Source organism: Budorcas taxicolor, chromosome 4 (assembly GCF_023091745.1).
Source record: "Budorcas taxicolor isolate Tak-1 chromosome 4, Takin1.1, whole genome shotgun sequence".
In the NCBI taxonomy this organism is placed as follows: Eukaryota; Metazoa; Chordata; class Mammalia; order Artiodactyla; family Bovidae; genus Budorcas; species Budorcas taxicolor.
In genome coordinates this window covers 115,799,806-115,826,705 of record NC_068913.1, presented here as the reverse complement: position 1 = coordinate 115,826,705, position 26,900 = coordinate 115,799,806, and the positions used below count along the sequence as shown (strand labels likewise).

The window sequence follows — 26,900 nt, the reverse complement described above, 5'->3', positions numbered from 1 at the left end:
GGGCCAGAAGATTCAAGCCTCAGGGCTCCAGTGTAGGGGACGCAGAGGAGCTTGGCCAGAGAAGGTGAAGAAGTAAAATGACCAGGTCCTGCTCAGGGCTGGGGATTTGCACGACATCCCTAAAAGGTCCTGAGAGTCACTGGGTGGTTCTAAAGAGAGTTACAAGAACAAGTCCGTGTTCAAAAGGAGGCCTGGCTCCAGGGTCGGGAGTGGACTAGAAAAGGATCAGATGGGAGAAACCAGAGCTGTTCCAACAACCAGGCTCGCTAAGGAGCGTGATGGAGTCAGACACCTGGGACCACCTCCAAGGATGCTGAGACAGAGTGAGAGGACCCAGGGACCGTCTGAGATGGATGAGTTTGAACTGCCTGTAGAAGATTAAAATGCAGGTGACCAGGAGGCGGTCTGGAGCTCAGGAGAACTGAGGGCTTGTGGCTGAGGCTTGAAGGCCAGCAGCACAGGAGTGGGGGAGAGGCCTGGCTAGAGAGCGCAGAGTGGGAAGTAGAAGGGGGTGCACGCGCATCTCCTGCCCACACTGTTGGGAGCTTCCCATCCCCCCTTTGCCTCCACATGGAGGACGTCTTTGCAGAAAAGCAGAGCTCATGGAAGACAGCAGGGGAGAAACATCGCAGCTGCTAAATTATTCAAGAGCTCCTTATCCAGTATTTAAGGTTGATTGATTTCTTGCAGTAGCTATTTAGGATTTTTTTTCAAGGCAAAGTGAACTCACATCCGACCTCACTGCATACAGGAAAGCTTTTTTGGCCGTTGTTTTATGATTAAGTTTCCAGGCTGGCGTTTGCCCTTCCGACAATCATTCAAAACACTGGGCGCAGTTATGCAAGACAGTCCTTAATAACTTAGCATTTTGCAGCAACTAAAAAGTCACACTTGTGAGGGCCCCATGTTTCTCAGGCGTTCTTTCAGTAAAGTTCACCTCTGCTCCCTCCCATCGCACTGAAGTCCAGTAAGCCCAGACTGGCCGCAGAAGTGGATGGTGTAACGTAGAAACACCACAGATCCACACGAGGTCTAGGGAGGGAAACCCGACACCTCTCAAGGATGAGAGGCGCCAGGTATGGGGTCGCATCAGTCCAAGCCCCTTTACTTTGCATGCACAACATGGCCCAAGCCCTCCCTCTCTGCTCTGGCTTCCCTGCCAGCCTGAAATAGCTAAAATTAAGTCTGGCGTGTAAGTCTGTTGAGACTTTAAGAAAACATCACCATGGAAAGGGCAGCCGACGACCACCAATTCAGATGATCTGTCCGAACCCATCCATCACTCATTTCAGCCTGTCGACAAGTCCGTGCACATCTGGAAAGCGCCTCGGGCCTTCACGTCCCTGACATGGACCTTGTGTGTCATAAAACAGAGCCATCTGCCTCCTTCTGGTATCCTCTGACTACATGCCCTTCGAAGGAAGAAAGCGTGAGATGTCTTACAAAGTGAGAAAAATAACCTGTGAAAATAAATTCAGCCTCACTCGCGTATGCGATAGAGACATTTCTATTTTCGTCTACTCCTGTACCCCCACTATCAAGCGCAGTAAAAGTAGGAGACTCACATTAATTTGTCTCCACTCCTGATTTGTCTCCATTCTCCACACATGTCAACAGTCATAGGCACGGGACTTTTGGGTCTGAGGACCAGTTTTGCAGAGTTCACAGCATCCAGAAATGCGTACTCCCTCTGGCTACACAGTTCTGCCTCCCAGTAAAGAATTCGTCAGGATTACAGGGAAATTGCTGACGCTCCTACTGAATATCAATGAGGGATTTTTTTTTGTGTGTGTGAAGTATGCCAAACTGACTGCAGGAAATTGAAATGTAGACTTTTCCAAAATTAGGATGATTAACATCTCCACTAGGTATCACCAAACTTTTTAAAATTAAACTTATTTTGAGATCATTGTGGATTCACGTGCAGTTGTAACAGATAATACAGAGATCCTGCGTGCCCTTCACCTAGTGTCCCCCAGTGTAACTTCTTGAAAAAACTACAGGACAGGAGAAATCGGACCTTCGTACATTCCTGATGAAAACGTGAAAAGGTGCAGTCACTGTGGAAAACGGTTTGGTGGTTTCTCAAAATGTTAAATGTAGAGTTGCCACGTGACCCAGAAAGTCCATTCCTGGATCTACACCTAACAGAAATGAACACGTATATCCACACAAACCATGGTACATGAGTGTCTATAGAAGCAACATTCATATTATCACCCAAATATCCAGCAACTGATGAATGGATAAATAAAATGTAGTCTATCCATTCGATGGAATACGATTCAGCAATATAAAGAGATTAAGTGTTGATAAATTTTACAACATGGATGAACCTTGACTGCATTATGCTGAGTGGAAGAAGTCAGAGACAAAAGACTACGTATTATATGATTCCCTTTATGGGAAATGGAATAGGCTAATCTATAGAGTCAGAAAAGAGATTAGTGGTTGCCTAGGACTGGGCGTGGAGGTTAATGAGGTTACAGACAGTGATGGGTACAGGGTTTGCCTTTGGGATAATGAAAGTGTTGTAAACAGAGATGGTTGCACAACCCTGTGCGTGTACTGAATCATATTTTATGGTACGTGAATCATAGCTCAATAAGATTTTTATAACATTTTCTTCCTTTTATACTTATTTATTCATTTAAGTTTTGGTTGCGCTGGGTTTTTGTTGCTGCGCAGGCACTTTCTCTAGTTGTGGCAAGCAGGGGCTACCCTCCACTGTGCTGCTTGGGCTTCTCATGGCAGTGGCATCTCTTGTTGTGGAGCACAGGCTGTAAGCACGTGGGCTCAGTAGTTGCGACTTGCTGGCTCTAGGGTGCTCGGGCTTCCGTAGTTTCACACAGCACGTGGGCTCAGTAATTTGGGCTTGAGAACTTAGTTGCTGCTCCCCGCCATGTGGAATCTTCCTGAACCAGGGATCAAACCCATGTGCCCTGTATTGGCAGGCAGATTCTTATCCACTGTACCACCAGGGAAGTCCTCAACAAAGATTTTTTTCTAAATGAACCCCAATTATCATTTCCTCCACACAATTAAATCAGCTTGGCTTGACTTGTGGGGGAAAATACAGTATGATATCACAAGCAGACCTCAGATATGCAGATAACACCACACTTATGGCAGGAAGTGAAGAACTAAAGAGCCTCTTGAAAGTGAAAGAGGAGAGTGAAAAAGTTGGCTTAAAGCTCAACATTCAAAAAACAAAGATCATGGCATCCGGTCCCATCACTTCATGGCAAATAGATGGAGAAACAGTGGAAACAGTGGCAGACTTTATTTTGGGGGGGCCCCAAAATCACTGCAGATGGAATAACAAGACTGCAGCCATGAGATAACAAGACACTCCTTGGAAGAAAAGTTATGACCAACCTAGACAGCATATTAAAAAGCAAAGACATTACCTTGGCAACAAAGGTCCGTCTAGTCAAGGCTATGGTTTCTCCAGTAGTCATGTATGGATGTGAGAGTTGGACTATAAACAAAGCTGAGCGTCGAAGAATTGATGCTTTTGAACTGTGGTGTTGGAGAAGACTCTTGAGAGTCCCTTGGACCGCAAGGAGATCCAACCAGTCCATCCTAAGGAAATCAGTCCTGAATATTCACTGGAAGGACTGATGTTGAAGCTGAAATTCTAATACTTTGGCCACCTGATGCAAAGAGCTGACTCACTTGAAAAAAACCCGATGCTGGGAAATATTGGAGGCAGGAGGAGAAGGGGACGACAGAGGATGAGATGCCTGGATGGCATCACCAACTCAATGGACAGGAGTTTGAGTAAACTCCGGGAGTTGGTAATGGGCAGAGAGGCCTGGCATGCTGCAGTCGATGGGGTTGCAAAGAGTCGGACATGACTGAGCAACTGAACTGACTGACTGATCGCAAGCAGGATATTGACTTTGATACAGTTAAGAATCAGAACAGTTCTATCATCACTTTTATGGTCAAGGTACCTCTGTTCCCCTACCCCCATCCCTGTCCCCTGACCCCTAGCATTTACTAATCTGTTCTCCATTTCTGTCATTTTGTCATTTCAAGAACATTATACAAATGGAATCATACAGTATATAACCTTTGAAAGTGAAAGTGAAGTCTCTCAGTCATGTCCGACTCTTTGCCACCCCATGTACTGTAGCCTACCACGCTCCTCCGTCCGTGGGATTTTCCAGGCAAGAGTACTGGAGTGGGTTGCCATTTCCTTCTCCAGAGGATCTTCCCGACCCAGGGATCAAACCTGGGTCTCCTGCGTTGTAGGCAGATGCTTTTACCATTTGAGCCACCAGGGAAGCCTTAAAGGACTGGCTTTTTTTCATTGAGATACTTGCCTGGACATTCATGCAAGTGGTTGTATGTATCAATAGTTGATTGCTTTTTATTGCTAAGTAGTACTCCAACCAGTCCATTCTAAAGGAGATCAGTCCTGGGTGTTCTTTGGAAGGGCTGATGCTAAAGCTGAAACTCCAGTACTTTGGCCACCTCATGCGAAGAGTTAACTCATTGGAAAAGAGTCTGATGCTGGGAGGGATTGGGGGCAGGAGGAGAAGGGGACAACCGAGGATGAGATGGCTGGATGGCATCACCGACTCGATGGACGTGAGTTTAAGTGAACTCCGGGAGTTGGTGATGGACAGGGAGGCCTGGTGTGCTGCAATTCATGGGGTCGCAAAGAGTCGGACACGACTGAGCAACTGAACTGAACTGAGTACTCCACTGTATAAATGTAACGTTGTATCACATCTGTTATTTTCAGTTTTGGCTGTGACAAATGATGCTGTTGTGAACATGCATACATAGGTTTTTGTGTAAACATGTTTTGTTTCCCCCAGGATAAATGCCGAAGAATGCCATTGATATATCTATCATATGACATTGGGAGGTTATTTCCTTAAGGAACTGAGAAATTGTTTCCCAGAGTGGTATAATTTTGAATCCCCACAGCAACGAAGAAGAGATTCTGTTTCTCTGAATCCTCACTGACATACGGTGTGACCACCATCCCTGGTGGCTCAGACGGTAAAGCGTCTGTCCACAATGTGGGAGACCCGGGTTCAATCCCTGGGTTGGGAAGATCCCCTAGTGAAGGAAATGGCAATCTGGGACTATTGCCTGGAAAATCCCATGGACAGAGGAGCCTGGTAGGCTACAGTCCATGGGGTCGCAAAGAGTCGGACATGACTGAGCGACCTCACTATATATACTATACACTAACAGAGTGAACTCTGGAAGATGGTGATGGACAGGGAGGCCTGGCATGCTGTGATTCATGGGGTCGCAAAGAGTGGGACACGACTGAGCGACTGAACTGAACTGAACAGGTGTGAGGTGATAGCGTATTGTGGTTTTGATTAGCATTTCCATAATGCTGGGAGGGATTGGGGGCAGGAGGAGAAGGGGACGATCGAGGATGAGATGGCTGGATGGCATCATGGACTTGATGGACGTGAGTCTGAGTGAACTCCGGGAGATGGTGATAAACAGGGAGGCGTGGCGTGCTGCGATTCATGGGGTCGCAAAGAGTCGGACACGGCTGAGCGACTGAACTGAACTGAACTGAACTAATGTCTAATGTGCTGGCCTTACTTTCACGTGCTTATTTGCCATCTATACATCTTTTTCAGTGAAATGTCTCTGTATCTTTTGCCCATGTTCTGACTGTTTTCTTTTTCTGCTATTGAATTTTGAGAGTTCTCTACATAATCCAAATACTAGTCATTTGTTGGCTTTGTGGTCTGCAAATCTTTTTCTCCCACTCTGTAGCTTGTCTTTTTATCCTCTCAACAGGCTCTGTCACAGGGCAAACATTTTAAACTTTAATGAGGTCCAATTCATTAATTTTTTATTTTACGGCTCATGCTTTTGATGTCGGATCTAACTCTTTGTTTATCAATAGGTCCCAAAGGCTTTCTCCTATTTTTTCTCTATAAGTTTCATAGTATTACATATTTATAAGTCCTTGATCCAATTTTAGCTCATTTTTGTATAGGTGTGAGGCTTACATTAGGGTTTTTTGCCTGTTGATGTCCAGCATCATTTTCTTTGCACCTTTATCATACATCGATTTGTAGTATTTATGTGGATCTATTTCTGGATTCTCTACTTGTTTCTACTGATCATTGTGTCTATCTCCCTGCCAAAACCACACAGTCTTGATTACTGTAGCACTGTAGTAAGCTTTATTTTTTGTACTAATAATTATCTTTATCTGTTTGGCTGCACCGGGTCTTTGCTGCACACGTGGGCTCTCTGATCTCTGCTGTGGCATGTGAGATCTTCAGTTGTGGCATGCAAACTCAGTTGCAGCATGTAGGGCCTAGCTCCCTGACCAGGGATTGAACCTGGAACCCCCTGGATTGGAAGCTAAGAGTCTTAGCCACTGGACCACTAGGGAAGACCCTGTAATAATCTTTAATATCCATAGAGTGACTCTTCCCACTTCATTCTTCTTTTTCAGGCCTGTTTTAGCTTTCCCTTTCCGTGTAAATTTTAGAAGCCTGTCTTGTCTATGAAAAACCTGGTTGGGATTTTGATGGGCATTGCATTCAACCTAGAGATCGGTCTGGAGGGAGAAATGATGTCTTTACTATGCTGAGTTTTCCAATCCATGAACACGAAGTACCTCTCTACTTATTTTAGTATTCTTTCATCCACACATTGTAATTTTCAGCATACAGATCTTGTGACATGTTCTCTCAAGTGAATACCTAAGTATTTAATTTTCTTTGTGGTGATCGTAAATAATGTTGGTTTTTCTTTTAATATTTATTTTTTGGCTGTGCTGGGTCCTAGCTGTGGCACAAGGGATCTTCAGTCTCCAATGTGGCAACATGGGGAGTGTTTAGTTGTGACATGTGAACTCTGAGTTGTGGCCTGTGGGATCTAGTTCCCTGACCTGGGATCTAGTTCTGCCTGCATTGGGAGTGCAGAGTCTTAGCTACGGGGCCGCCAGGGAAGTCCCAATAATATTATTTTTAATACCAGTTTCCCCATGTTCATTGTCAGCATACACAAATATGACTGACTCTTATGTATTGATCTTGTATCCTGTAACCTTGCTGAACTTTTTAGTTCCAGTTTTGGTGTTTTGGCTGTTTTGTGGGAGGTTTTTAAATTAGTAGATTCCTTGGGACTTTCTATGCCAACAATGATATCATCTGCAAGTAGGGATGGTTTTATTTCTTCCTTTCCAACTTGTATTTTATTTTTTCTTGCCTTATTGTAGTGGCTGGAACTTCCGATTCTGTTGAAAAAGAGCAGTGGGAAAGCAGACATCCTTGTCTTATTCTGAACTTAGAGAGGAAGCATTCAGTCTTTTGCTGTAACGCATGACACAGCGAAGGGTTTTTACCACCTCATACAAAATTATTTTTATTTTCTCCCCCCCCACCCCCCCCGCCATTTTTTAAGGCAAAGATTAAGACTAATAAGAGATTGGTAGGACATAGGGGGATCCAGTGGTTAAGACATCATGCTTCCAATGCAGGGGGTATAGGTTCAATTCCTGGTCAGGGAACTAAGATCCCACATGCTACAGGGTGTGGCAAAAAAAAAAAAAAAAACACACAAATAAAAAAAAGACTTAAATTGGCCCAACTGAGATGACAGAGCAAAAAGAAGGCATAAAGATGTGAGTACTTCCTCCTCCAGGCTAGGCTTGCAATAATGACAGAACCAAGTTCCTTGGGGGGGCTGGGGGTGGAGCCTTAATCAGCATGGGCGAGCTAATCTCTTTATCACGGTGCTTGCACTCTGCAGTGAGCTAAGGGCCCTGCACCTGGGGTAGTCATTGCCTATAACACAGGAGAGGGGTGCCTGTCGCCTATCTGGCTACCCTGCTCTTCCAGGAAGCTCTCGGCTGCCAGGCCTTGCCGACTGCCAACCTGAGCTGGCGATCGGAGAGTCTCAGATACCCAGATCCAGGTAAGAGAAGTGGCCAGAGCCAGATTTAGAATTGTATGTACTTTTTGGCACTGGCTCCCCAAAGAAGAGAACGAGCTATGAAGAGAGGAAGCAAGAGTTTCTCGGCCGGGTAAAAGTCAGCAACACAGTGCATCTACAATACGTGTATTTCAGGGAACAAAAATTTTAATAGGGGAAAAAGGGATGGGCTTTTTTGTTGTCTCCGACTCCTCGCGACCCCACGGACTGCATGCAGGACGCCGGGCTAAAATTTAAACCAAGCAAGCACGCCCTCATTCACACCGCCCTCCGCCCCCGTCTGCGATGCCGTCTCCCCTGGGGTCTTGCAGCCTCCATCCCCCTCTCCCGGGCACGTCGCCGTGCCCGCCGCACCTCTACCTGGCTCCGCACCCCTCGGGCCCCACCCCCGGCCGGCCGAGACACCTGCACAGGTTAAACCTGCGGGGACGCGCTTCCGTGGGTGGCGGGGGGAAGATGAGCGGGTGTGAGCGAGGCGGGGAGAGGACGGGCAGAGGATGAGAAGACCGGCCTCCGCGAAAGGCGGGTCGGCGGCCCCGGCGGCCGGAGGGGGACGCCCCCGCCGCCCTGGCGCGGACCAGCCCCGGCTCCCCGGGGTCCTCTTCCCACGGTTCCCTCTCGCCGGTCGGTACCAAAGCGCGGGGCCCGGAGGGGGCGGGGAGCCGGAGCAGGCCGTTCCACTCGGGATGCGGGGGCGGCAGGTCAGGCCGCGGCCGGCCTGGAACGGAGAGGGGGGAATGGGCCGCGCCGCCGGTTCCCGGCCGGGCCCCGCGAGCTGGGCCGCGCCGTGCCACCACCGACCCACCACGGTCCTGCCAGCCGCGTGGGAGGCCGCCTCCTCGCGGCGATCCGGCGCCGAGCGAGGCCGGAGCGCCAGGCGGGGCAGCAGAGCCCACCCCCGGCCCCGCCCCCACCCACCCACCCACTCCCGCCAGCCCAGGCCCCGCCCCCGCGGCCCCGCCCCCGCGCCCCCGCCGCAGTACCGCCGTCCTGCGGCCCCCCGCGTCCCACCCCCGCCCCCTGCCTCGCCCCCGCCCCCGCCCCCGCCCCTGCGGTCTAGGCTGCGGACTCCGCGGCTCCAGCCCCCGCGGCTCCGGCCCCGCCCCTTGCACCCCAGCCCCGCCCCGCGCCCCGCCGCCATACCGCGGCCCGGCCCCGCCCTTGGCCCCGCCCCGTGCGGCCCGCCCCCGCTGCCGTACCGCGGCCCTGCGGCCCCCGCGTCCGGGCCTCACGGCCCGGCCCCGCCCCTGCGGCCCCGCCTCCGCGGTACCGCGGCCCGGCGGCCGGGCCCAGCCCCGGGCCCCGCCTCTGCGGCTCCGGCCCCGCCCCCCGCGGCCCCGCCGCCGTACCGCGGCCCTGCGGCCCCCCGCGGCCCCGCCGCGCCCCAGTCTCCCCGCACCCCCGCCCTCCGCCCCCGCGCGCCCCCGCCCGCGCGGCCGGGGACGAGCGCCGCCGAGCGCATGCTGATCCGTGTCGTCCTCCTCCTCCTCAGGCGGCGCTGGCGGCGGCCCCGGGACCCGCGGAAGCCGGCATGCTGGAGAAATTCGAGTTGGAAGAAGAAGGTGAGTGCCCCCCAACCCCCCCGCCCACCACCGCCTGGCGCTGGATCGCGCCTCCTCCGGGGGCCGAGAGAGCCCGGGTCGCGAGGACAGCCGGGTCTCCGCCCCGGAGGCCGCGGGTCCCCGCCGCCCACCGCCCGTCCAGCCGCGGCGGGGGCCAGTGAGGGAGACGCGGGGCCGACGGAGCGCGTCTGCGGCGGCCGCGGTGCCTCTCGGAGGCGTAATCGAGCTGGCTCCAAGGGGAGCCCGCAGCCCGGCCCTCGGCACGGATGGTCGGTCCTTTTGTCCTTACGAGCTGGACTCGGCTGAGAGCAAGGTGACATGCAGTCGTGATTGTTTGTAATGCCACGGTACGTGAGGAAGTCGCCCCCAAATTATGTGTATGGTCCGTACCTTTAAATAACACACACGGCTTCCCTATCTGTACTTGTGAAAATACCACCAGCAGGGTGTGTCTTCTTGTCTTAATAGGGAAAGTTCAATAGGAAAACCGGAGGCGGCTCAGCGAATGGGGTCTGAGTTCAGGTGACCCTGTCATTCCATCGTTTCTGTCGCCTTTTCTCTCACTTTTTCATCTTCCTGGCCCCTTTTCCCCTTTCTTCTTCTTACTTGGATGTTATTTCGAAGCTGTGAAAATGTGAGGGGATGGATTTTTTTTTTCCTTTGGCAATAATGAATGTTTAACATGGAATATGGTTAGTTCTTACCTGAATCTTATTTTGAAACTGAAAATTTGAAGGGGATGCTCTTGTTCTTTGGTAAAATTAGTTTTTAAAATGGAATATGATGAGCTCAGAGTTGCAAAAGAACTTTGTATAGGATGTTGGACAATTTGAGGAATGTAAAAGACCTCCACCCTGCCTTATGTTCTTCCATTATTCATTTAGTGACTTCTCTTTTTTTTCCAAGAGTAAGCTCTGGGAACAAAGCATGTGCCATGTGGATGCTGTGCCTTGTGCCAACTTTAACACTTCCGTTCATTTACAGTCAGGCAATTACTTAAATAAGCATGCTCAGCCAATATGAGAACGTTCAGTCGACAGTATTAGGCCAGGGCCTAATTTTTTAGGCCTACGTTTTTTTTTACCTTTTAGAGTTCCGGCATTTCACAGTCCTGTTAGCCAGAAGGTAATGTATTCATAGTAATTATCATCAAAAGTCTGCAGCCATATTTACTATTAACAAGCAGTTACATGATACATTTCAGAATTTTACTGGGACTTAATTTTCATTCTGTCTTACTGAAAAATAGTCCAGTGTCTTAAGTCAAATCCACCTCAGTATTCCTCAGTTTTATTGCATTGCAGGTCCAATTTTGGGCATTGTCCAAAGGCCCCCCCCCCCCTTCCATTAAGATTTTGAATGTCGAAATCATAAGAGTTTTCTTTGTCCCTGACTTTAGTAACTGGGAATCCATTACGTTTTCATCATTTTGTAATTTACATGGGGGCAAAAGGAAAGGAGAGTAGATGCTATTAGAGAGGTGCTTATAGTTAGGGGCTTCCCAGGTGGTTCGCTGGTAAAGAACCTGCCTGCCAATACAGGATATCTGGGTTCAATCTCTGAGTTGGGATGATCCTCTGGAGGAGGAAATGGCAACCCACTCCAGTATTCTTGCTGAGATAATCCCACAGACAGAGGAGCCTGGTGTGCTGCAGTCCATAGGGGTCTCAAAGAGATTGATCACCTGAGCACACACACACCCCCACATAGTTATTGTTAAGAGCACAGGCCCAGCTTCAGATCCATATCTTAACTTACTAAGCTGTGTGACCTTGGGCAAGTTACTTAACTTCCCTGTATCTTAGTTTTCCCATTCATAAGGAGCTAATATCAGAGTGTTTTGATGATTAAATGAGATAGTCCATATAATGCTATTTAGTACACTGTAAATCCACAGTAAGCACTGTGTAAATGTACCTGTTAATTTTCAGCACCATTTACTATTGTACTGAACTCATGGACTTTGTAAGTTTTTATCAATGAATCTTTCTTAGAGATTCTTCTCAACACAGGTTAGGTTTTTTTCCCTTACTTGAGATTTATTAGTTATGTTACATTTTGCAAAGCAGATATATAAGCCTTTTCTCTTCAGCATTGTTTCTGCCAATGGAGTGAATGTAAAATGTTAAACCTAAGCATCTAAGGAAAGGAATTTCCCATTTTCACCCATCTGCTTTTATCTATATTGCTGTCACTACTTTAAAGCATGCTGAACCCCACAAATAACCCTGTCAAACTTTTCTGGATTCTTAAGGAGGCAAAATGTTAAATAGCAGTTTCTTGGAAGCTGTCAGCCAAGCTGGAAGGGATAGTGTTGGCGTGCTAGTCTCAAATGCTGCTTTGTTTCTTTTGAACTTCAGATTGCTTATTCATCCAAAATACAGAAAAATTGGATATCAAGCAGAATCTTACGTTTATATGGGGGAACAGTGAGTCCTAACAGACATCACACCTTTAAGTATCCTGTGAGCTGACTTGTTAGCAGCCTACATAATACATGGCTGTTGAGTAGATCCTCATTTCATCTTCCAGCTCCCTTCTTATTCACCTAATGTCCTCCTTCGTGCATTGTGATCTGGAGGCTTTGCTTAGATGGAGATACTTTTGGGATACAGCGAGACACTTGATTACTAGTGTTTTTGTTACCAGGTGTTTTTCTCTTTCCTAATAGATTATAACAGATACTCTGTTAGAAACAAAATTGGCAGCATTAGTGAAGCTGGAGTCATCTCTTAAAACATTCTTTGCTTCTGGGAAAAAAGAACAAATTGGACCTCAGTCTCCCCTGTGTTGTTGTTCAGGTCCTCCTTTGCCTGGGTTCTGACCCCAGCTGCCCACCCATTTCTTACTCTCATGCCCTGACAGAGGGACCTTTCCAGAGCATGAATTGACAGCACCATTCCTTTACAGGAAAAATCTTTACCACTTTTCTGTGTCTATATATAGAATACACGCAGACTTTTCATCTGCAGCCTCCCCGCCTCTTCCCAGCCATGCACACGAGAGACTAGAGAGCTTGCTTTCTGTGCATGAGAGAGCTTATCAGAAGGCAGATTCGAGTTCTCTGCTTCAGGGAGTAGGGGGTGGGCCTGGGAGTCTGCATTTCTGCCAAGCTCCCAAGTGCAGCTGTTGCTGCCTCACACATGGAGTCATCAGGCCGTAGAACCAGCCTCAGCAATCTCGTTCTGTCAAAAACTAGATGGTCTCCGTCTTGGTCACAACTCCTCAGCCCGCCTGGACCACCGCAGAGCAGCAACGCGGTCCCACTGGCAGGGCTGGCGTTCCAGCCAAACTTTGTTTACAGAAAGAGGCCAGGTTGGGCCCACCAGCAGAGTTGGCCAGCCCCCTGTTCTGTGACTCCTCTCGGTCCCAGTGACTCAGGGTTTGCATCCTTTGGAGGGTGAGGCCTTCTCTTGCTATGTCCTCCAGCTGCCAGTGTTACCACTGTGTACATCCTGTCTCATGCTGCCACCATCACAGCTCAGCCCAGGTCTCACCCTCTCAGAGTCCCTCCCAGAGCCCTTCTGTGCGTGCGTGCTTAGTCACTCAGTTGTGTCCCAACCCTTTGCAACCCCATGGACTATAACCCACCAGGCTCTTCTGTCCATGGGATTCTCCAGGCAGGAGTATTGGAGAGGGTAGCCATTCGCTTCTCCAGGGGATATTCCCAGCCCAGGGAAATCGAACCCAGGTCTCCTGCATTGCAGGCGGATTCTTCGCTGTCTGAGCCACCAGGGAAAACCAGAGCCCTTCTGTACTTCTCCACAATCCCGCCTCCCCTTCCCAGCTCATGACACAGTGGTGCACCGTCGGTGCTCAGCAGTATTCTGGTGACTACACCCAGGGTTTATGGTTCCTTTATGGGAGCAATGGGAGGATGGGATGATTCAGGATCTGCAAAGTGCTGAGAGCGGTGCTTAGCGCTCAGCAGTTACATTATGTGTTCGCTTTTCAAATGTTTTATTGCATCAGTCATACCTGTTTGTTTTTATCAAGGTTAACTGTCTAGAACTTATTTAACAAGACCAAGCACCGCCATAAGCACCTGAACACAGCCCTCGAATGCTTTCTCCAGTAAATGATGTCGTTGTTCAGTGGCTCAGTTGTGTCCAACTCTTTGCGACCCCATGGACTGCAACACACCAGGCTTCCCTGTCCTTCACCATCTCCCAGAGCTTGCCCAAACTCATGTCCGTTGAGTCGGTGATGCCATCCAACCATCCCATCCTCTGTCATCTCCTCCTCCTGCCTTCAATCTTTCCCATCTTCGGGGTCTTTTCCAATGAATCAGCTCTTCGAATCAGGTGGCCAGAGTATTGGAGCTTCAGCTTCAGCAGCAGTCCTTCCAATGAATATTCAGGGTTGAGATTATCCATGATTAACAAACCTATGATTCTGGCACCGTGTCAAGAATGTTACAGCCCCTGGAAACTATCTGTGTTATCTCCTCGCCCTCTTCTCACCGTTCCAGCTGTCGCGGCCTCTCCAGTTATTTCAGGCTTTGAGTAGCTCACCATGTGGGTTCGTCCCACCGTCTCACTTGTGTCCACTCACCTCTCCCCTGTTCCCTTACTGTCTGCTGCTTCCTTCGCAGTCCTCTCTCTGAGCTATTCTTTCTTCACCTGCAAGGAATTCCTCAAAGGATAGTCTTTTCAGGACTTGCCTCCAAACTCATTTTCCTAGCAAGACTGATCAACATAGTCTGCACGGTGAAAACTAGTTAAGAAGTGGACGGGAAAGTAAAAGCGAGAGGGAAAGTACTATTTTTCAGTCAGGAGTCTGCTAACCTGAGGCCCCATTCTGTAATGAGGCAGCTGTGGTCTTGGATGATCCTAGTCTCTCCAGGTGTCGTTTGTCTTGTTGTTATTGTCGCTGCTGTGGGTTTTCTCTGTAGAATGAAGCCCAGCACTTGGCAAACATGTGCTCTTCCTTCTAGCCTGAAAATATGACCTAGAACGACCAGCAGCTACTCTACAGAAACCAGAAATGTACATTCAGTCAAACTCGCTCATTCTCAACGGAGGATGTTGCTGTGATGAGGATGTTGCTGTGATGTGAGCCGAGATTGGTTCTTGTTGGGGGACAGAAAAATCTTAGATACCATAGTGGTTTCTGGCTCTCCAAAGGGCCCCTGAATGGATATACAGTGTATTTGCAGTATTCAAGTTTCATGGGGGTAGGACAGTAAAGGGGAGGGGCGCCTGTGGATAACGAGAAACACTGCTCTTTCTTAGGAAGAACGTCCTCCTGTGCGTTTATATCCCCTCATCACTTAGCCTTGATAGCAGATCGACCAGGAGGCTCGGCTGTGTCCACTTGGTTCGCTGACTGGTGTGAAGGGTGCTGACCTCTGGTGGTGACAGGCCGATGATCACAGCTCGGTCACTGGCCAATCGCCTCGTAGTATTGGAAGGCTCTGATGACCTGCCATCCAGACTCTGCCCTTCCCTACTGAGACTGCAACTTACCTTCCACAAGAGAGTGACTGTGTCTTGATTATAAAAATAGTTACAGCTGTATGAAATATTCACAGTGAAACATTTTCTTTCCTGGCTGGCCCCATATTTGAAAGTTTGCCATATTTAATAGATTTAGGTGTACATTTTAAAGTCTCTGAAGTCAGGCTATAACTTCACATTTGATGGTATCTTAGATTTGATGAGGTAGAAGAGCAGAGGTTTTGTTATCTGAAATGTTAAGACCCCCCCCCCCAATCCTTTAAACAAGAGGGGAGTTCACAGCAGGGTTTGGGGATCTGAAAGCAGGACCGGCCACTGGGCTTCACAAGTAACCGAGGAGTCACAGGAGCCGAGGTGGGGCTGAGTCATCTCCGGATGAAAGGATCGCCATGACCTTCCCTCTCAGGACTGGCTCTGTCTGCTCCGTGGTGGGCGCCTGGCAGCCCCAGCCAATAGCTGGCCGGAGTCCAGGCGGTGAGTCAGACCGTGTGCTCGCTGGCCGGTGGCTCCATCCTACAGCTCTGCAGTGGGGGCGGAAGAACCCTTGTGAAGTTGTCATACCAGGACCCCGGGGACTTTCCATCTTACCTGTGAAATGAAAAGTGGAAGAACCTTTGTGTCCTTTTTCTGGTTTATAGTAACTGGTGTATACTAAGTATATTAAGACACTGTTGTAAATCTTTTACGTTGATCTCATCTAATCCTCAGAGCAACTCTATGAGTTAAATATTTTTATCATCCCTGTTTTATAGAGGGGGACATTAAGAGGGTTGAGAGGTTAAGTAAGATACCTCAGGGGATGTATCTGAGAAGGTGGGGTCACCAGGTTTCAAACATGGTCGTTAGGCTCACTGCACGGGCTCCGAGCCAGCCTGCATTCCCAACAGGACGTAGTCCCTTATCCAGAAACCCACTTTCCACGCCCTCACCTCCCATCCCTTCTTCAGCCCCTTTCCACCTCTCCACCCGAGCTCCCCAAGGTGATCCTTTGTGGTTCCGTTCTGCAAACTCCAGCGGACACTTAGTCCTCTTCTCATTTTGAGCTCTTAGTAGCCGTCCCCAGAGACAACCTCTGCCCCCTTCTCCCACGGAACACTCCGGGTGCACTCCTCGTCCCTGTCTCCTCAGTGGTTCTCCTCTTTTTCCTTTTTTGGTTCTGTTCTGTTTTGTAGTAGCAGGTGGAGTGAGGTCTGACTCACGCAGACATTAGATACGGGACCCGGCTCTGCCCCAAACCCCCCTTGTCTTCTCCTCCTGTCCTCTCCCCTAGACAGTCCTACTCACTCCCAGGGCTGTAATTACCCCCTGCCTGTTGCCCAGTGTTCTAATCCCGTGTATTTAATTACAGGATGCTTTAATAACCGATGACGCTTCCGCAGTTATCTCCAGCCACATCTCTTCTGAGTATCCGGTTGCCTATTGGATGTCTCCACCTGAGGCACCAGCACCTCTCTCACCCATCCTCCCGCTCCCCTCTTCTGTTTTCTCCTCCAGCCTGATTCAGTAAATGGGCACCGTGTCCCCCTGGTTTTTTGCTTTGTATTTTAACAAGAATGATGTTGAGCCCTGCCTCTCTCACCCCCACATCCAAGCGGTCTGTCCTCTCCCCGTCACCTCTTGAATCCCTCCCGTATGTCACTTGGCCATCGTCACCTCTCTGCTGACTGTTAAACAGCCTGATCACCCAGCATCCACTCTGGCCCCCTTCAGTCAACTCCACATGCTGCAGTTAGCAATACTTTCTGAAAACATGTGTCTGATGGCATCATTTCCACGCTTAAAAGCCTTCTCCGGCTTCCTCTGCCTTTAGGCAGGACTCCAGTCTTCTCCCGGTGTTCTCTGCCCTTCCATTCTGCCTGCCGCACCTCACACCACCCTTCTCCAGGCCTCCTGCACGTTCCTCAGCTTTGTTCTCTGCGCCTTCTGGACTTCAGGTGGGCTGTCCCCACTCCCTGGATGGTTCTTCCCTGTCCTCTGAGCCACCCGCTGGCTTTCTTCAGGTCTCAGCCTAAATGTCACTCCCTCAGGAAGAGCAACTTTCCAGAATCCCCAGACCAGCCTTCACACCTTATGTCATGACCCCACCTGGTTGACGGGGCTGTTCAGGAGAAATGTGTTTGTTCACGTTTCCTTGCCGTTGTAAGCCCTGTGAGGACAGGGCTGAAAACTTGCTATTTGCCAGGTCTCAGAGATACCATGATAAACAAGACCTCGTTTCAGTAAATAGTTGTCACATACGTGAACTCATAGTTTTGGGAGCTTTAACTTTTACTCTGGCACGTGGGCTCAGTGTACTTCAGTGGTTAATGTTATTTCTTACGCGGATATAAAGGCATTTCTATTAAAGGCAGTGAGGAAGCCCCCTTGCCAAGTTGATGTGTGCTAATCTAAGAGCAGTGACAAGGCTGAGGTGAGATGACCTGGGTGTACCTCCCAGGTGTGCCGAGACTCCCGCTCCTGAACGAGATCAGGGTGGACTCTGTCCGGAACAGCTTCAGAGGCAGTCATGGAAACGTGATGACTTACTCACATAAGCTGGTGTCCCAGGAGAAAGTCTCTTAGATCTTTCTTTTGTGGCTGTGACTGCACTTGTGCTGATGTTAGGGGAGAAGTCCAGCTTCACTCAGATGCTCAAAGGAGAAAGTCCTTTGGTTCAGTGCAGTTCAGTCGCTCAGTCGTGTCTGACTCTGCAACCCCATGAATTGCAGCACGCCAGGCCTCCCTGTCCATCACCAACTCCCGGAGTTCACTTAAACTCACGTCCATCGAGTCAGTGATGCCATCCAACCATCTCATCCTCTGTTGTCCCCTTCTCCTCCTGCCCCCAATCCCTCCCAGCATCAGTCTTTTCCAGTGAGTCAACTCTTCGCATGCGGTGGCCAAAGTACTGGAGTTTCAGCTTTAGCATCTATTTGGGAAAGTTTTGGTCAAATTTTAGTCACATCTTAAATCTTTTCACTTGCTCTCTCTGTCCCAGTTAAAGCTGTTTCCTGTGTATCTGAATTTACGTCACATCACTGAGGTTCTGAACTTTGTAGTACCTCATTCATGTTATTTTAGGTTATACTTTGGTCATTTGTTTTTTTGTAAGTTGTTGTTCAGTTTCTCAGTTGTGTCCGACTCTTTGAAACCTCATGGACTGCAGCACGCTAGGCTTCCCAGTCCTTCACTATCTCCCAGAGCTTGTTCAAACTTGGTGGAGCTTGTCCATCAAGTTGGTGATGCCATCCAACCAACTCATCCTCTGTCATCCCCTTCTCCTCCTGCTCTCAATCTTTCCCAGCTTCAGGGTCTTTTCTAATGAGTCAGCTCTTTGCATCAGATGGACAAAGCATTGGAGCTTCAGCATCAGTCCTTCTAATGAATAGTCAGGGTTGATTTCCTTTCGTATTGATTGGTTTGATCTCCTTGCTTTCCAAGGGACTCTCAAGAGTCTTCTCCAACACCACAGTTCGAATGCATCAAGTTGCTACCAGTAGATTGTGTTTCATAGACCACGTATTGTGGAATGTGTACTTGTTTCAGTAAGATCTCAGCAAGACAGACGTCACTTCGTTTGGCTCTTCCTTTCACAATGACTCCTTGAGCTTTGATGCTTACGCATGTGGCCTGTCCCCTCCCCCTTTAAGTTGCATGTGTAATTAGTGCCAAGTAATCAAGAGCATGAGTCAGACCCAGGTTGGAGTCCCACTTCTTCAACTTAAAAGCTGTGAGACCTTAGGCAAGTTATTTCAATCTTCAGTTTCTCTTTGTGAAGCAGGAAGTAGTCATAGCACTCAGCTAAATAGGATTATCCGTGCATTAAATAACCTGAATGTAATGGTACCTTCCCTGTTGTATCGTCTCCACAAATATACTATGGTGATGCCCTTGGAAAGGACCAGAAAGGCAAACAAGCCAAAAGGTAGAATCAGGCCACCATCAGTGCTTCATCCGGTGACTGCGGCTGGCCCAGCGATGGCTTCAGGGTCAGACGTCTCTGCGTGTGACAATCATATGAGTACCGTCCAGTCAGCAGCACCTGTGACCTATCCCATCCCTCAGAATCACTCTGCAGGAAAGATGGTGTCCTCCCCATTTTACAAACGAAGAGATCCAGGCGGAGGGGATGAAGGAACTTGCGGAGCCTCCCGAAGAATGTGATGGCAGTTCTGGCACAGATCTGCTCTAGGCGTGCCCCGTTCGTTCTTCTACACAGACTCCAGCCGCCACCCGGAGTTCCTGTAGCCCCCGCAGGAGAGGCACGTGCTCTCTGACGTACCAACGTACCTGACATACTGACGTGCCTGACGTACTGACGTACTGACGTACGTACCATCGGTACGTCAATACCTGACGTACTGACATACCGGACGTATTGACGTGCCTGACGTACAAACATACGGACTGATGTATCTGACGTACTGACGTACACGTCGTACTGATGTACCCAGGCCTGTGGGCTCAGCAGGGAACCGTTTGTCCTCCCTGCCTGACTCTGCAAATCACTTCTCGGCTTTGGGGTGACATCATGACTCTGGGCAGCACTCCTGCGTGCTGTAGAAGGATGCTGTGCTGTGTTAGAGGCGGCCAAAGGACCCATTGTGTCGCTAAACCCCAGAGACGCGCACACGTTTACAGGCGTGTTGAAGCGCTGATAACTGGAATATGTCAAGGCGCGTCCGAACCGCATTCTAATCCAGATGTCAAACAGAAGAGCACGCTGATCGGGACAGGGTGACAAGCCTGTCTGAGCCGTACCTGACCGGTTCACTGCGCTGGGTCCCACATTGTGGTTCAAGGTGGTTTGTTGAATATGTTCATGTCTTTCTCCTCCCCGACCCAGAAATGCTAGCGAAATGTCAACAATCCATGAAATCGAATACAAAAAATAGCCTTACTCAACAAAAGCTAAAGCTTAATTCTTGGGAAAAGACCAATAAAATGGGGTAAACCTGTGTCAAGTCTGTTCAAGAAAAAAAAAAAAATGAAAATACCCGGTGTTAGAAATAAGGACTAATAATAAATGTAGAGATTTAGAAAATCACATTGAAAGAAATCTGAATATATCAAATTATATCAATACATTCAAGAATCTTTTCAGTCACTTTTGAGTACGTTTCACCAGTTTGTAGTTTCCTGATCGATTATCCCTTTCATCAATCACCATAAAAGAAGTTAAAAGGTAATCAATTGAGTTATACTCTTCAAATGGGTGAACTGTATGGTTGTGAAAGATTTTTTGTTTGTTTCCAGTAATTAAACGGTCTTACCGTTCCTATGGACAGAGGAGCCTGGTGGGCTGCAGTCCATGGGGTCCATGGGGTCACTAAGAGTCGGACACGACTGAGTGACTTCACTTTCACTTTTCACTTTCATGCATTGGAGAAGGAAATGGCAACTCACTCCAGTTTTCTTACCTGGAGAATCCCAGGGACAGGGGAGCCTGGTGGGCTGCCGTCTGTGGGGTTGCACAGAGTCGGACACTAGTGAAGCGACTTAGCAGCAGCACCCTTCCTCTGCCCCTGCAGAAGAGGCCTGGGGTTCAGCCTGTTGATGGGTGAATTCTGTAAAAGCCTCAAAGAACCACTAAGGCCACAGTCACTTTAATTATTTTAGGGCTCAGGAAAGGACAGCAGGGACCATGCTCCTTCTGTGGAGCTCGCTTGATCTGAACATCAGAACCGGTCGGTAGCACACAAAGAAGAAAACAAACGATTCCCCTGGTATTTAAAGTATGGGCAGAGCTCCCACAAAAACATCGGCAGAGTGAGCCATGCAGTCTGTGGTGACCAAACAAGGTCTTGTCCTACAAATGCAAGATTGCAGTTTATTAGGAAGTCCACCAAGGAATTAATGTCAGCAGATAAAAGGAGAGAAACCTCTGCTCATCTCAGTAGATACTGTAATGGCAGCTGATAAAACTCAACCTATGTTGCATTAACAAAATCCTAAAGAAATAAGCTAGAGAAAGCAGGAAACTCCTTCGGGTTGCAGGAGCTGGCTGGGGCAGCCCCAGGTGGTTTGTGGCATCACCTCTGTGATCAAGGGGTTCCTTAATCTCCTGGCCGGCTGCTGCTGGGGGCTGGACCCTTGCGCGCCAACCTCGGTCCTCACTGTTGCTTCAGCTCAGAAGTTGGGCTCTGTTTCCTGAGAAAGAAGAAACGTTGGCTGTGGTAGATGTTTGAGCCATGTAGTTCTGAGAATTTTCAAGTGGATGGGAATCAGTCGTTTCAAGGTCACAGCCTTGTCTGTTTGTGACATTCTTTAGGCATTTATTGCAACTAACCTTTAAATTTTATTTTCTTTTATTATGTATTGTATGTTTGTTTATATTACTGTTTATTTGTTGCAACTAACTAATTCGGGAAACTTGGTGCCTTCACTTACATACGCTTTTCCTACTTTTAGTAACGCTTTGTCCCCTTGTCTGGAAGAGCATCTGTATCTCTGTCTTCAGTGCACCCTTTTGCCCCCAGCACACACGAAGCCAAGCGAATACAGCATGGAAAGGAACAAAAACTAACACACTTCATTTATTCTGCTACCTTTATACGTCCTATAAAATTACGTTTAAACTTTGACTTTGTTGATATCCATGTATCTAAGCACTTTAGGGAAATGTCCCCAAGAGTTTACTCTTTTCCATATACTTTTAACTTTAATATTTCCCTTTCTGCTTATTCTTGCTGAACTATTTTAAATTGTTTTTGCTTTATTTCTCGCTCAGCTATTTTAAATGATTTTTGCTTATTTCTTGCTCAACTATTTTAAATGATGTTCTAAAAAGAAAAGATAGGACTTCCCTGTAGCTCAAACGGTAAAGAATCTGCCTGTGATGTAGGAGACCAGGGTTTGATCCCTGGGTTGGGAAGTTCCTCTGGAGAAGAGAATGGCAATCCATTCCAGTATTTTTGTCTGGAGAATTCCATTGACAGAGAAGCCTGGTGGGCTGAAGTCCATAAGGTTGCAAAAAGTCAGACACAACTGAGCGACTAACACACACAAAAAGAAGATACTGTATGAATATGGTAAACTTATATTTCCGAGTGTGGAATAAAGTATAAAGGACAGATGTTAAAATGACTGACCTATTGATAGTCCTTTTTCTTCGTGAAATTACAATGAAAGATCTTACATTAAGTTAAAATTAATAGGAATTGGAAATTAGCAGTCAGTTTTTTTAATTTGGGGGGTTTTTTAGTGCTGTTTGGGCGATGTGTAAATTTTGTTTTAAAGTGCTTCTAATCCTACACCCTTGGGGCTTCCCTGGTGGCTCAGACGGTAAAGAATCTGCAATGCAGGAGACCCAGGTTCAGTCCCTGGGTTGGAAGATCCCCTGAAGAAGGGAACAGCAACCCACTCCAGTATTCTTGCCTGGGAAATTCCATGGACAGAGGAGCCTGGCAGGCTACAGTCCGTGGGGTCACAAAGAGTCAGACACGACTGAAGTGAACTTGCATCCTTACAGCCTCGGCTCTTGAAGATGGGGGTTGGATCCTAACTGTGACCCCTGCCTTTCCCTGATGTGTCTGTCAGTCCCATACCAGTTAGCAGCTGTGCACTTGTCCTGACACACTTGAAGAACTAGCTGCCTCTGAAGCTGCCATCCGCTGCAGATGTCTAACTTTGGTACAAGACGCATCACGACTGCACAAGGGCGTTACTCGCAAAGCCCCAGTGGGGGCATTGGCGGTGGAGGGGGTGCTTGTGGCTTGAGGGCCTTTGAGGAAGGCGCACTGGGCCTGTGAACTGAACGAGGAAGGCGGAGGAGGCTCCCAAGGCCGCCATGACAGTGCTGCACACCCGGTGGCTGAGAACAGGGGCCTTTCACCTCCCGCAGTCAGGAGGCCAGATACCTGAGAGCAGGAGTCAGCAGGGCCAGCGCCTCCTGGAGGCTCCAGGAGGCTCCGCCGCAAGCCTCCCTCCTCCCTGCTTCTAGTCTCTGCTCGCCCTCCTTGCCGCCTGGCAGTGCCACTCTGACCTCCACCTCCACCCAGCATGGTCTCCTCCTCTGTGTCTGCGTCCTCTCTCCTGTGAGGACATGGGTGGTTGGATTTAGGGTACAACCTAGTAATCCACGGTGGTGGTGGTATCATTGTTGTTCAGTCACTCACTCATGTCCGACTCTTTGCGACCCTGTGGACTGCAGTACACCAGGCTTCCCTGTCTTGCACCATCTCCCAGAGTTTGCTCTAATTCATATCCATTGAGTCAGTGATGCCATCCAACCATCTCATCCTCTGTTGTCCCCTTCTCCTCCTGCCCTCAATCTTTCCCAGCATCAGGATCTTTTCTAGTGAGTCAGCTCTTTGCATCAGGTGGCCAAAGGAAGTTTCAGCTTCAGCATCAGTCCTTCCAGTGAACGTTCAGGACTGATTTCCTTTAGGATTGACTGGTTGGATCTTCTTGCAGTCCAAGGGACTCTCAAAAGTCTTGTCCAACACCACAGTTCAAAAGCATCAATTCTTCGGTGCTCAGCTTTCTTTGTAGTCCACCTCTCACATCCATACATGATTACTAGAAAAACCATAGCTCTCACTAGACGGACCTTTGTCAGCAAAGTGATAATCTGCTTTTGAATATGTTGTCGAGATTTGTCATAGCCTTGGCCTCATCTCAAGATGCTTACCTTAAGTACACCTGCAGAGAGCCTTGTTTCCAGAAAGGTCTTTTTCTGTCATTCCGGATGAACACCATTCAGAAAGGCAGGTAGGATTGCAGTGGCCCCTACCTGAGGCAGTGCACTGGGCATTGCCTTGAGGCAGGCACAAGGCAGGTCCCAGAGCTGAGAAACTGCCTTTGAAAGGAAGTGTGGATGGGATCCTAGGGTGTGAAATTCCTGGGAGACGTACCTGGCGGCTGAGTGCCTGTGCTGAGAAGTGAGGACGCGTCACGGGTGTTGTGTAATCAGATCTGCTTTCAGGGAGGGACCCACTGGTCCGTGTGTAGAATTGTTCCCGTGTTAGCTTAGATGTCGCAGTTTCTAGATTGTTCTGCTAACTGTCATAGGTAAACAGTTCAACATATACTTTTCCTAGGCGGCCGTAGTCTTCAGTCGCTCCCGTGGACAACGGCCTTGGGTTAGCGTGTGATAGAATATGTAATGTCCATCCATCCACGATGGGCAGCTTTCACAGACCACAACATGGGTGCCAGTGAGACACCCTTTGGTTACACTCTTCCCTGGGGACCTTGTGATGCTGTCTTAGCCCGGGCTACCTGTTGAGTAATGAGAGCTTGAACTGGCCTTCTCAGGAATTTTAGTAACGTATTCCAAACAGCCTCTTGTGGTTGAATGGTTTGGGGGGGGTTGGTTGTTTTTTTCTTTCTCTTTGGTGTAACTCCAGTTGACTCTTTATTTCCTGTTTCAGTACATTTGTTCCTTCAGGTAGGATTGGAGACTTCATCATCATGGAAATAAAATAAACAGTACCCTATTCAGAAAGTTCTGCCAGAGGTGGAGAAGCAGTGACGTTTCGTAGTATTATACTTTATTCTCCTAACTTTAAAGGCTAACGCTTTTGTTAGCAATATTATTACATAATTAGTAATCTAGCCTTTGTAACAAACCAAAATTCAATTTACTATTGTCTGTTTTACATATTTAACGTTTTGCTTTGTTTGGTCAAGGTTTTTACATTACTAAACAAATGTTACAGGCCTGCCTCAAAACCCAGAAGTTCAGGCTAAGCATGAGAAGAACATCAGCCGGAGAGCCTCATCCTAAGTACCTTCCCAGCGGCCCTCAGGATTACCAGGGCCGGCAGGTCAGGGTCTGGGGAGACTAAGAAGACAGGGCTGCCTGTGAGGTGCTGGCCCAGAGGGGTGACAGTTCAGGCCGATGAATAATTGAGACAGACGCACCCCACTGATGTGAGACGTTAGTGATTGAAGGCACACCGCCCACCACCAGGGAATTGAGGAGCCCCTCTCACAGCGAGACCCCGAGGGCCCAGCTCCCCACATCCCGCTGGCATGGGGGCTGCAGCTGTGAACAGGGACACCCTGGGGAGGCTGACAGGGAGTCACTGCCCCGGTGGGCTCTGGGAATGTGGGCCGTCCCCCAGGCAGCCCCATCCTCAGGAGGGACCCTGCCACTCCGAGCACCAGTCCTAACAAGGGGTTGGATTGTGACTCAGAGAATGAGAGAGATACAGTGTGTCCACACTGAGGTTAAAGTGTGAGTTTTTAATCATGCGTAAGTCGTCACTGTGATTCGTCGGTCGTGACAAACACGCCAGCGCATCCTTTAGGGGAATGTTATCTCACAAGATTGCTGTTATTCAGTCACTCAGTCCTGTCTGACTCTTTGCAGCCCCGTGGACTGCAGCACACCAGGCTCCGTTGTCCTTCACCATCTCCCGGAGCTTGCTCAAACTCATGTCCATTAAGTCGGTGATGCCATCCAACCATCTCATCCTCTGTCTTCACCTTCTCCTGCCCTCAATCTTTCCCAGCATCAGGGGCTTTTCCAGTGAGTCGGCTTTTTGCATCACGTGGCTAAAGTACTAGAGCTTCAGCATCAGTCCTTCCAATGAATATTCAGGATTGGTTTCCTTTAGGGTGGACTGGTTGGATCTCCTTGCAGTCCAAGGGACTCTCAAGAGTCTTCTCCAACACCACAGTTCAAAAGCATCAATTCTTCAGTGCTCAGCTTTCTTTATGGTCCAACTCTCACATCTATACATGACCACAGGAAAAACCATAGCTTTGACTAGGTGGACCTCAGATGATCCCTGTAGGGGAAACCCAATGTGGAGAATACAAGGAGCTTCTGTGTCTTCACAGCTTTACTATAAATCTAAAGTTATTCAAAATAAAATGTTTATTTAAATATTTTTTTAAATCAGACGAATTAAGATGGTACCCCAAAATATGTTTAGCACACAAAATTCACAGTTTTGGGAGCTGACGCCGTGGGTAACTCCCCTGCATCCAAGTTCTCTTATCTGAACACCTCTACCTGAGGGTATTCTTTGGCAGCTGGACTTGTGGGTTTGAGGCAGGTCACCCCAGGGTGACCCCTAACCAAAGTGGGCAGGGTGGTCCTGATGAGGAGGCATGCACAGCCTCTCCGGGGTCCCCAGCAGCTGTGACTGCATGGAGCTGTGACCTGCCAACTAGAGCTCCCCCTTTTTTTAAATTATTTTATTTTTTAAAAATACTTATTATTTATTGATTTGGCTGCACCAGGACTTCATTGTAGCATGCAGGATTTTCTGTCTCTGTTGCTGCCTGAGAACTCTTAGTTGCAGCAGGTGGGATCTAGTTTCCCGATCGGGGATCAAACCTCGGCCCCCTGCATTTGGGAGCGTGGAGTATTAGCCACTGGACCACCAGGAAGGTCACTAGAGCTCTTTTTTTTTTTTTTAATTAATTAGTTTACTTGTTTTAATTGGAGGCTAATTACTTTACAATATTGTAGTGGTTTCTGCTATACACTGACTTGAATCAGCCATGGGAGTACCTGTGTCCCCATCCTGAACCCTCCCTCCCACCTCTCTCCCCGTCCCATCCCTCAGGGTCATCCCAGTGCACCAGCCCTGAGCACCCTGTCTCATGCATCGAACCTGGACTGGGGATGTTTCACATGTGACAGTGTACATGTTTCAGTGCCATTCTCTCACATCACCCCACCCTCGCCTTCTCCCGCAGAGTCCAAAAGTCTGTTCTTTACTTCTGTGTCTCTTTTGCTGTCTCACATATAGGGTCATCATTACCATCTTTCTAAATTCCGTATGTATGTGTTAATATCCTGTATTGGTGTTTTTCTTTCTGACTCTTTCCTTTCATCTCGCTTCCCCTGGTCTCACAGGTCAGCTGTGGGAGAACCCACACTAAGACCATCTGCAATAAATAGGTATTGATGGACTTGATTAACATAGTAAATGGGTAAGATTCCGACCATTCAAAGAAATTAGCATCCAGGAAGAGAAAGACTACCGGAGCCTTGCGG

The 26,900-nt window shown here is 48.5% G+C and overlaps 1 protein-coding gene across 1 annotated transcript in view; it reads left to right on the top strand.

The window, feature by feature from the left end:
* Nucleotides 1-26,900, top strand: part of PRKAG2 (protein kinase AMP-activated non-catalytic subunit gamma 2) — a 308,354-nt gene that overhangs the window by 237,663 nt on the left and 43,791 nt on the right. Inside the window, exon 6 of the mRNA XM_052638377.1 lies at nucleotides 9,434-9,503. Within this exon, the coding sequence (XP_052494337.1) occupies nucleotides 9,434-9,503 (70 nt within the window). The remainder of the gene's footprint in view (nucleotides 1-9,433; nucleotides 9,504-26,900) is intronic.